Source organism: Xiphophorus hellerii, chromosome 4 (assembly GCF_003331165.1).
Source record: "Xiphophorus hellerii strain 12219 chromosome 4, Xiphophorus_hellerii-4.1, whole genome shotgun sequence".
In the NCBI taxonomy this organism is placed as follows: Eukaryota; Metazoa; Chordata; class Actinopteri; order Cyprinodontiformes; family Poeciliidae; genus Xiphophorus; species Xiphophorus hellerii.
In genome coordinates this window covers 3,530,559-3,541,615 of record NC_045675.1, presented here as the reverse complement: position 1 = coordinate 3,541,615, position 11,057 = coordinate 3,530,559, and the positions used below count along the sequence as shown (strand labels likewise).

At 40.1% G+C, this 11,057-nt stretch overlaps 3 protein-coding genes and 1 long non-coding RNA gene across 4 annotated transcripts; 1 reads left to right on the top strand and 3 right to left on the bottom strand.

Moving 5' to 3' along the window:
* Positions 1 to 369: 369 nt before the first annotated feature.
* On the bottom strand, positions 370 to 2,609 carry LOC116718052 (tripartite motif-containing protein 16-like). The gene has a single exon (XM_032559694.1). The coding sequence runs from the start codon at positions 2,485 to 2,487 to the stop codon at positions 817 to 819; it is 1,671 nt and encodes a 556-aa protein (XP_032415585.1). The 5' UTR covers positions 2,488 to 2,609; the 3' UTR covers positions 370 to 816.
* Positions 2,610 to 3,224: 615 nt separating this feature from the next.
* On the bottom strand, positions 3,225 to 5,756 carry LOC116718053 (tripartite motif-containing protein 16-like). Its single transcript, XM_032559695.1, has one exon. The coding sequence runs from the start codon at positions 5,626 to 5,628 to the stop codon at positions 3,967 to 3,969; it is 1,662 nt and encodes a 553-aa protein (XP_032415586.1). The 5' UTR covers positions 5,629 to 5,756; the 3' UTR covers positions 3,225 to 3,966.
* A 608-nt stretch (positions 5,757 to 6,364) lies between these two features.
* Positions 6,365 to 8,324, bottom strand: LOC116718054 (tripartite motif-containing protein 16-like). Its single transcript, XM_032559696.1, has one exon. It carries the CDS (start codon positions 8,292 to 8,294, stop codon positions 7,107 to 7,109), a length of 1,188 nt encoding a protein of 395 aa, XP_032415587.1. The 5' UTR covers positions 8,295 to 8,324; the 3' UTR covers positions 6,365 to 7,106.
* Positions 8,325 to 9,344: 1,020 nt separating this feature from the next.
* Positions 9,345 to 11,057, top strand: LOC116719199 (uncharacterized). The gene is made up of 3 exons (XR_004339139.1): positions 9,345 to 9,548; positions 9,628 to 9,707; positions 10,264 to 11,057. It is a non-coding gene; the product is annotated as an uncharacterized LOC116719199 (long non-coding RNA).

Sequence of the window (11,057 nt, the reverse complement as noted above, 5' to 3'; positions counted from 1 at the left end):
AAGTGTAATTTGTATCACTAAGCTGCACACACTAACGTAATAATTTTTTTTTCAGATTTATTGATAATTGTTGAAACATTCAATGAAAAAAACAGTGGAGAAAAAAATAAAACTAAAAATCCCAACAATATAGACAGTTTGTGGAGATGTAATCCATTTTTATTCGGGGCAGATTGTTTCTCCCGTTGTCCCAGTAAACATTGATGTGTCGTAATCTTCCTGAAAAGTTACTTCTAAGTTAGTTTTGTCTTATTTGAAGTGCACTAAGATATTTGCACTAAAAACTAGACCAAAAATACTTGGCAAGATTTTGTATTTTTGGAGCAAATATCAAAATTCTCAATAAATATATTAAAGCACTGAGCCAAGACAAGTTCAGATTTTTATTTGTAGAAACATTTCTGTATCACATAATAATGAAAGAAAACATCAGCAGTGGTTATCTTTATGGCTTCTGGAACACAAAGGAAAGAAAAGTTACTTGTAAGTTAGTTTAGTCTTTTTTTGAAGTGTAATAAGATATTAGCACTTTAAAGTAGACAAAATATTTGGTAAGATTTTATGTTTTTGTAGTGAACATCCAAATACATCCATACAAATATTAAGGCAAAACTATTAAAGCCTAAGCAAATTTAGATTTTCATGTGGAGAAATTTTTCAGTCATAGCAGAATTAAACAAAACATCAGCAGGTTTATAGATTCTGGAACACAGGAAACTACATTTAAACCGGAAAAATAAAGAACAGCAGAGCCGAGACATCAGAACAATGAACCCTGATCAGCAATCAGAGTGAAGAGAGGAAATCTATGGAAATCTATCTGAGTTTACAGAACTCCACAGAGTCTCCAGTGGTAAGACCAACAGAAACTCCAGCCAGTAGCGGTTCAGTGAATGTGGTCTGGACTCTGTGGAGGAGAGTCATGGTTTCAGTGATGCTGTAGAAGGACAGAATACCTGCTCTGTGGTCCAGGTACACTCCGACTCTGGAGGAAACTGGACCTGAGATGGAGGTCCAGATGTTGTTGTGACCAAATTTAAAACTGTTTTTGGAACACTCTAAAGCCCAAGATTTGTTATTAAATCCAAATCCACATTCATTCCTCCATCCTGCTCTGCTGATATTCTTGTGTGCGACTGCTATACGAACCTGAAACCTGCTCCTCTTAACCTCCCAGTAACAACGTCCAGTCAGACTCTCTCTACTCAGAACCTGATAACATCCAGTGAATCTGTCTGGGTGATTAGAATAGGACTGACGTTGACTCATCAGTGTCACCTTCCTGTTCCCCTCTGTTAGTCCCAGCTCTGTGTGTACTGTGTTTGGGTCCAAAGTGATTTCACATGAATATTTTAGGAATCCAGCTCTGCTCTTTGGTTCTGGTTCTGACAGTAGAACATCCACCTCAGTGACCATCAGTGAGATGTTTGTCCATGAGTCTCTCAGGACGTTGTGTAGTTTATCTCTGAGCTCTGACACAGCTGCTGTCACGTCCTCAAAGTGTCTCAGAGGACGGATGTTGATCCTGGATGAGTGTGTAAACTTACTGAGTGCTGGCAGTGAGGGATAGTTGAGGAGAAACTGGTTGTGATCCTCTGTGTGTGAGAGCTGCTCCAGCTCAGCGTCTTTCCTCTTCAACTCAGGGATCTCCTGCTCCAGCTTCTCCTGAAGCTCTTTGACTCGACTCACTTCAGTTTCCTGCTGGGATCTGATCTGCTGCTTCACATCAGAGCTTCTTTTCTGGAGGAGACGGATCAGCTCAGTGAAGATCTTCTCACTGTCCTCCACTGTTTTATCAGCAGAGCGATTGATGGCCTCCACCTCCTGTTGAAGCAGCTTCACATCTTTCTCTCTGTCCTGGATTCTCTGCTGGATGTTTCCTCGTCTCTCCTCCAGCTCTCTCTGCCTCTCAGTCCTTTCTGCTGCAGCCGAGACTGTGTCATGACCTTTATGTTCATCCATGGTGCAGAGATAACAGACACACTTCTGATCGGTGCGGCAGAAGATCTCCAATAACTTATCATGCTTAGAGCAGATGTTCTCCTGGAGGTTCTTGGACGGCTCCACCAGCTTGTGTTTCTTAAAAGCAGCTGAATCATAATGAGGCTGAAGGTGTTTCTCACAGAAAGAGGCCAGACAGAATAAACAGGACTTGATGGCTTTCAGTTTTCTTCCAGTGCAGAAATCACAGGCCACATCTTCATGTCCAGCATAGCGGTGGTCAGTAGGAGCAGCTTGGAGTCCAGTCTTCTTCAGCTGCTCCACTAAAGCTGCTAGCATGGTGTTCTTCTTTAGCACAGGCCTCGGTATGAATGTCTCCCTGCACTGAGGGCAGCTGTGGATCCTCTTGCGATCCTCTTCATCCCAGTGGGTTTTAATACAGTTCATACAGTAGCTGTGTCCACAGGAAGTAGTCACCGGATCCTTCAGTAGATCCAGACAGATCAAACAGGAGAACGTTTCTCGGTCCAGCTGATTCTGCTCCATTTCTGCTTTCAGACACAGTGACTGTGTGAGTTTCACTTCCTGACAACAGAAACAGGTTCAAAGTTTGATCTTTGACTCTTGTCTCAGTGCAGAGAGGCTGCAGCCAATCAGCTTTCACCTTCAGCAGATATTGGATCCGTCCAGCTTCAATGTGTGTTTAAGAGCAGGAACATCAGACTTAGGGAAAGTCTGGAAGATGATTAACCGAATGAAAAATACATCCAACAGTCCAGGTGTATTGGGTTTAGAACAAGATAAGAATACAAGTGATAAGAACGATTTATTACTTCTTTTTATATAACTTTGTATGGCTGTGATTGCACAACACAGAAGTTATAGCCCTACAAACACAAATACTGCCCTTGAAAAAATTTGTAACACACTTCTTTAGGACACCAATCACATAAGTAAGTGTGATTTGTATCACTAAGCTGCACACACTAACTGAATTTAATTATATTTTTTAACTTTATTGATAATTATTGATACTTTCAGTGAAACAAACAAGAAAATATTAAAACTATTAACCCCAACAACATGTACAGTTTGTAGTTATGAGGGACTAAATGTATTTCATTTTAACTCAGGTCAGATTGTTACTAGTGTCATATATATTAGACACGTATCTGATTTTCTCCAGCATCATATAAGACCTTCTGAAGGAAATATTTCTGCAGTTTTGATGATGAAACTAACAATTTATTGTAACAATGAAGAGAACATTTTCCAAATTTTTCTGTAATCAAGTTGTTTTATTGAAGAAAGTCAAAGAAGCAGAACAGCAGACATTTAGTTTTGTGATCTAAATCCAAAGAATTGAGAAGAGAAACACATCAGTTCTGAGTTGATGTTGGTTCAACTTTTCTTCTCTGGATCACAATAAAGAAAACAGAATCAAGTTCAGTTCACTTCAATCTCAAATGATTTAAACAAGAACATTTGTTTTGCAGAACACTGGAAGAAAAACCAGAAAACTGCAAACACACAAAATCTTACCAAGTTTCCAGTCAATAATTCCTTAATATTGATGAAAAAGCACCATTTATTTAACTTGTAATAAGACAAATGTCCCACAAGTGAAATAATCTACAAGAGGAACTAGTGCTTTTACCATCAATATTAAGGAAGTATTGACTAAAAACAAGCTAATATAGCTTGCTTCAAGACTACATCTAAGTTAGTTTTTTTTTTATTGTGCTAAGATATTTGCACTAGAAACTAGACCAACAATACTTGGTAAGATTTAGTGTTTTTGCAGTGAACATCCAAATACACCAATTCAAATATTTAAAGCACAGCTATTAGAGCACAGACAAGTTAAGATTTTCTTATGGAGAAGTGTTGCTATGTAATAAAATAATGAAAGAAAATATTAGCAATTATTTCTTTTATGGCTCCTGGAACACAGAGAAATACATTTAAACCACATAAACAGAAATATCAGAACTATGAACCCTGATCAACCATTAGAGAGAAAATCTACTTGGGTTTACAAAACTCAGCAGAACCTCCAATGGAACAAACCCAAACTCCAGCCAGTAGCGGTTCAGTGAATGTGGCCTGGACTCTGTGGAGGAGAGTCAAGGTTTCAGAGACGCTGTAGAAGGACAGAATACCTGCTCTGTGGTCCAGGTACACTCCGACTGTGGAGGGAACTGGACCTGAGACGGAGGTCCTGATGTTGTTGTGACCAAAACTAAAACTGTTTTTGGAACACTCTAAAGCCCAAGACTTTTCATCATTTCCAAATCCACATTCATTTTTACCTCCTTTTCTGCTGATATTCTTGTACGCGACTGCAACATAAATTTGTGTTGCACTCCTCTTAACCTCCCAGTAACAACGTCCAGTCAGACTCTCTCTACTCAGAACCTGCCACCATCCAGTGAATCTGTCTGGGTGACTAGAATAGGACTGGTGTCGACTCATCAGTTTCACCTTCCTGTTCCCCTCTGATAGTACCAGTCGTGTGTTTGCTGTGTTTGGATCCAGAGTGATTTCACGTGAATATTTTAAGAATCCAGCTCTGCTCTTTGGTTCTGACAGTAAAACATCCACATCATTAAGTCTATGTAAGATGTTTGTCCATGAGTCTCTCAGGACGTCGTGTAGTTTCTCTCTGAGCTCTGACACAGCTGCTGTCACGTCCTCAAAGTGTCTCAGAGGACGGATATTGATGCTGGATGAGTGTGTAGACTCACTGAGTGCTGGCAGTGAGGGGTAGTTGAGGAGAAACTGGCTGTGATCCTCTGTGTGTGAGAGCTGCTCCAGCTCAGCGTCTTTCCTCTTCAGCTCAGTGACCTCCTGCTCCAGCTTCTCCTGAAGATCTTTGACTCGACTCACTTCAGTTTCCTGCTGGGATCTGATCTGCTGCTTCACCTCAGAGCTTCTTTTCTGGAGGAGACGGATCAGCTCAGTGAAGATCTTCTCACTGTCCTCCACTGTTTTATCAGCAGAGCGATTGATGGCCTCCACCTCCTGTTGAAGCAGCTTCACATCTTTCTCTCTGTCCTTAATTCTGCGTTGTATTTTTCCTTGTTGCTTCTCCAGCTCTCTCTGCCTCTCAGTCCTTTCTGCTGCAGCCGGGACTGTGTTGTGGCCTTTATGTTCTTCCATGGTGCAGAGAAAACAGACACACTTCTGATCAGTGCGGCAGAAAATCTCCAATAACTTATCATGCTTAGAGCAGATGTTCTCCTGGAGGTTCTTGGACGGCTCCACCAGCTTGTGTTTCTTAAAAGCAGCTGAATCATAATGAGGCTGAAGGTGTTTCTCACAGAAAGAGGCCAGACAGAATAAACAGGACTTGATGGCTTTCAGTTTTCTACCAGTGCAGAAATCACAGGCCACATCTTCATGTCCAGCATAGCGGTGGTCAGCAGGAGCAGCTTGGAGTCCAGTCTTCTTCAGCTGCTCCACTAAAGCTGCTAGCATGGTGTTCTTCTTTAGCACAGGCCTCGGTATGAATGTCTCCCTGCACTGAGGGCAGCTGTGGATCCTCTTGCGATCCTCTTCATCCCAGTGGGTTTTAATACAGTTCATACAGTAGCTGTGTCCACAGGAAGTAGTCTCCGGATCCTTCAGTAGATCCAGACAGATCAAACAGGAGAACGTTTCTCGGTCCAGCTGATTCTGCTCCATTTCTGCTTTCTGTCACAGTGACTGTGTGAGTTTCACTTCCTGACAACAGAAACAGGTTCAAAGTTTGATCTTTGACTCTTGTCTCAGTGCAGAGAGGCTGCAGCCAATCAGCTTTCACCTTCAGCAGATATTGGATCCGTCCAGCTTCAATGTGTGTTTAAGAGCAGGAACATCAGACTTAGGGAAAGTCTGGAAGATGATTAACCGAATGAAAAATACATCCAACAGTCCAGGTGTATTGGGTTTAGAACAAGATAAGAATACAAGTGATAAGAACGATTTATTACTTCTTTTTATATAACTTTGTATGGCTGTGATTGCACAACACAGAAGTTATAGCCCTACAAACACAAATACTGCCCTTGAAAAAATTTGTAACACACTTCTTTAGGACACCAATCACATAAGTAAGTGTGATTTGTATCACTAAGCTGCACACACTAACTGAATTTAATTATATTTTTAACTTTATTGATAATTATTGATACTTTCAGTGAAACAAACAAGAAAATATTAAAACTATTAACCCCAACAACATGGACAGTTTGTAGTTATGAGGGACTAAATGTATTTCATTTTAACTCAGGTCAGATTGTTACTAGTGTCATATATATTAGACACGTATCTGATTTTCTCCAGCATCATATAAGACCTTCTGAAGGAAATATTTCTGCAGTTTTGATGATGAAACTAACAATTTATTGTAACAATGAAGAGAACATTTTCCAAATTTTTCTGTAATCAAGTTGTTTTATTGAAGAAAGTCAAAGAAGCAGAACAGCAGACATTTAGTTTTGTGATCTAAATCCAAAGAATTGAGAAGAGAAACACATCAGTTCTGAGTTGATGTTGGTTCAACTTTTCTTCTCTGGATCACAATAAAGAAAACAGAATCAAGTTCAGTTCACTTCAATCTCAAATGATTTAAACAAGAACATTTGTTTTGCAGAACACTGGAAGAAAAACCAGAAAACTGCAAACACACAAAATCTTACCAAGTTTCCAGTCAATAATTCCTTAATATTGATGAAAAAGCACCATTTATTTAACTTGTAATAAGACAAATGTCCCACAAGTGAAATAATCTACAAGAGGAACTAGTGCTTTTACCATCAATATTAAGGAAGTATTGACTAAAAACAAGCTAATATAGCTTGCTTCAAGACTACATCTAAGTTAGTTTTTTTTTTATTGTGCTAAGATATTTGCACTAGAAACTAGACCAACAATACTTGGTAAGATTTAGTGTTTTTGCAGTGAACATCCAAATACACCAATGCAAATATTTAAAGCACAGCTATTAGAGCACAGACAAGTTAAGATTTTCTTATGGAGAAGTGTTGCTATGTAATAAAATAATGAAAGAAAATATTAGCAATTATTTCTTTTATGGCTCCTGGAACACAGAGAAATACATTTAAACCACATAAACAGAAATATCAGAACTATGAACCCTGATCAACCATTAGAGAGAAAATCTACTTGGGTTTACAAAACTCAGCAGAACCTCCAATGGAACAAACAAAAACTCCAGCCAGTAGCGGTTCAGTGAATGTGGCCTGGACTCTGTGGAGGAGAGTCAAGGTTTCAGAGACGCTGTAGAAGGACAGAATACCTGCTCTGTGGTCCAGGTACACTCCGACTGTGGAGGGAACTGGACCTGAGACGGAGGTCCAGATGTTGTTGTGACCAAATTTAAAACTGTTTTTGGAACACTCTAAAGCCCAAGACTTTTCATCATTTCCAAATCCACATTCATTTTTACCTCCTTTTCTGCTGATATTCTTGTACGTGACTGCAACATAAACTTGTGTTGCACTCCTCTTAACCTCCCAGTAACAACGTCCAGTCAGACTCTCTCTACTCAGAACCTGATAACATCCAGTGAATCTGTCTGGGTGATTAGAATAGGACTGACGTTGAATCATCAGTTTCACCTTCCTGTTCCCCTCTGATAGTACCAGTCGTGTGTTTGCTGTGTTTGGATCCAGAGTGATTTCACGTGAATATTTTAAGAATCCAGCTCTGCTCTTTGGTTCTGACAGTAAAACATCCACATCATTAAGTCTATGTAAGATGTTTGTCCATGAGTCTCTCAGGACGTCGTGTAGTTTCTCTCTGAGCTCTGACACAGCTGCTGTCACGTCCTCAAAGTGTCTCAGAGGACGGACGTTGATGCTGGATGAGTGTGTAGACTTACTGAGTGCTGGCAGTGAGGGGTAGTTGAGGAGAAACTGGGTGTGATCCTCTGTGTGTGAGAGCTGCTCCAGCTCAGCGTCTTTCCTCTTCAGCTCAGGGATCTCCTGCTCCAGCTTCTCCTGAAGATCTTTGACTCGACTCACTTCAGTTTCCTGCTGGGATCTGATCTGTTGCTTCACATCAGAGCTTCTTTTCTGGAGGAGACGGATCAGCTCAGTGAAGATCTTCTCACTGTCCTCCACTGTTTTATCAGCAGAGCGATTGATGGCCTCCACCTCCTGTTGAAGCAGCTTCACATCTTTCTCTCTGTCCTTAATTCTGCGTTGTATTTTTCCTTGTCGCTTCTCCAGCTTTCTCTGCCTCTCAGTCCTTTCTACTGCAGCTGAGACTGTAATGTGGTTTTTATGTTCTTCCATGGTGCAGAGAAAACAAATACACTTCTGATCAGTGCGACAAAACATCTTCATCACCTCATCATGCTTAGAGCAGATGTTGTCCTGGAGGTTCTTGGACGGCTCCACCAGCTTGTGTTTCTTAAAAGCAGCTGAATCATAATGAGGCTGAAGGTGTTTCTCGCAGAATGAGGCCAGACAGACTAAGCAGGATTTGATGGCTTTCAGTTTTCTTCCAGTGCAGGAATCACAGGCCACATCTTCCTGTCCAGCATAGCGGTGGTCAGCAGGAGCAGCTTGGAGTCCAGTCTTCTTCAGCTGCTCCACTAAAGCTGCTAGCCTGGTGTTCTTCTTTAGCACAGGCCTCGGTATGAATGTCTCCCTGCACTGAGGGCAGCTGTGGATCCTCTTCTGATCCTCTTCATCCCAGTGGGTTTTAATACAGTCCATACAGTAGCTGTGTCCACAGGAAGTAGTCACCGGATCCTTCAGTAGATCCTTACAGATCAAACAGGAGAACGTTTTTCGGTCCAGCTGATTCTGCTCCATTTCTGCTCTCAGTCACAGTGACTGTGTGAGTTTCACTTCCTGACAACAGAAACAGGTTCGAAGTTTGAGCTTTTTCCTGTAAATCACGTGTCAGTGCAGAGAGGCTGCAGCCAATTGGCTTTCACCTTCAGCAGTTGGATAGAAGAAGGTAAGAATATGAGTAATGATAATGATTTATTACTTCTTTTTATTTAAATTTTGGTATGTAGGTGATTGCATAACAAAGCAATTGTGGCCCTACAACACAAATGCTGCTTTTGAAAAAAATTGCAAATATGAGTGATGATTTTAGGCTGGTTGACCTCTGATGACCTCTCGAAACTTTTATTATCTTTAAAATGGTAGCGGCACAAAATATTATTTTTCCTGCAGAAATCAGTAAAACGTTTGACACCAATTTTGTTACATTTGAAGAAGGTGGAGAGGCAACTTCACTCAAATGGTGAACCTAGGTTGCATATTTTCACTAAACGTATCCAAGTTTTTCTTCATTATTGTTTGATCCAGTTTGATATTAGACTCACACTGGACCCAAATCCTGCAACCCAGCTTGAGTTAAATTTAGTGACTAATAATTATGTAACCCACGTGACCGCCACGCCCCAACCACCTTCCCTTTAAGCCGTCCCTTTAACAGCTGGGACCCTCATGTGTATTTCCGGGTTTCCACTGTGCTGCTGCTCACTGTTGGTTGTGGCGTTGGTTGTTAATAAAACAATCTCAAATCTCCAACTCGACTCATCGCTGAACGAATTCATCTCTAAAACTCGAGGATCTGCGGTGAGTTAAGTACCATCTGAACTTGACGTTGTATCAGCAATACTAGCGCCGCTAATATATCCGCTGCAATACTCACCAGGTTGGGCTTTGTTGATGCCTGGTTTACCTTCTGATGAGAACAAGTAACATCCACTTCCTCAAACAAGCCGTTACTCGACGGTGAGTAAATATTCATCCATATATGATGGGGCGTTATTTCCGCTATGCGCCGCCAGTTAGCATTAGCTACCAACTCGACAATCAGTTGCCACATCAGCTCAGTCCACTTACTAATAATTTACTTAATAAAAAGTCACACTGTTAAAGCCGAATTAAAGGCCACACCTTTAATATTTAAAGGCTTCTCTTTCAACTTTATATTTGATTATTTTTCATGATTTCTTTGTTTATTGTTGTATTCCATGCTGGTGCATCAATGAAGTCTGGTACCTAATATGATTTTGTTTGTAGCTACTTTGATCAATCACATTCTTAAAGTTGATTGATTTGATTTATTATTAGCTGTTCGTAGCGACTGCTAATTACCTTGAGAAATTTTGAACTTGAATTATGAAGTGCACTTTTCTTTTTAAAAGGATTTTTTTGTTTTCTCTCATTTTTATAATATATGAAGTGGTTGTCAATACATAGCAGTATGTATTTGTTTTTTTCCCATTTAGCTTATATAAATATAACATTTATATATGAACTTAATGTATGTTTTCTGGCCTTTTAGGTCAGGTTTTTTTTTTCCCCCTTCATCGACTCGCTTGCTGAAGGAGGATGGCGAGCTACCCACACACCACCTGGTGGTAGGAAAAAGAAAGACACTCTCCACACAGGAAAACCAAACAACACTTTCCATACAGGAAACAAAATAAACTCTAAGGGAGTATCTAAAGGAAAAGAACAATTCTCCCGTTGCTCTTGGACTTTTGAACTACATTTGGTTTTGAAGTATTATTGATTATTTCTTTTTCGGTTTGTTCTTTTTCCCCGTCCTTGTTTCTTTTGAACAATTTCTCTTTGTTTAGTTTTTGCTGTTAGTATTATTATTATTATTATTATTATTGTCATTATTATTATCATTACTATTTCCACTGCAATAAATGGCAATATAAACAAAGCTCTTTGCATCAGTTGCATCAATTATCCACCCAATCATGACTCCATGCCGTACCTATTTCTGATTTTATAGAGTGGTTAACACTAAGCCCTGCAGTCAGACCTGCGCATTTAAGAAAAGCGTTACATGTGGCGAGCTAGCCAGGAGTCTTGTAGTGGGTGAATAATTGCATAATTCCACAGTACCTTTATTCTGGATGTGTTATTATTATCAATAACAAAAACAAAAATGGATGTTGTTACTCAGCTGGGGTTAAACATGCAACGATCTGTGTTAGTTACTGGCACTCAGAGCAGTGAGGATGAAAAAGAGATAGTTGATCGTTTACAATGTTATGGTGCAGTAAAAGAGGTTTTCCATGTCAGTGATCCACAAAGTACATTTTATAAAAACCTGATTGTCGA

What these genes read in the sequence shown, in the direction of transcription:
- LOC116718052 (XM_032559694.1), bottom strand. Translation starts at nt 2,487, where the DNA reads ATGGAGCAGAATCAGCTGGACCGAGAAACGTTCTCCTGTTTGATCTGT.
- LOC116718053 (XM_032559695.1), bottom strand. Translation starts at nt 5,628, where the DNA reads ATGGAGCAGAATCAGCTGGACCGAGAAACGTTCTCCTGTTTGATCTGT.
- LOC116718054 (XM_032559696.1), bottom strand. Translation starts at nt 8,294, where the DNA reads ATGAAGATGTTTTGTCGCACTGATCAGAAGTGTATTTGTTTTCTCTGC.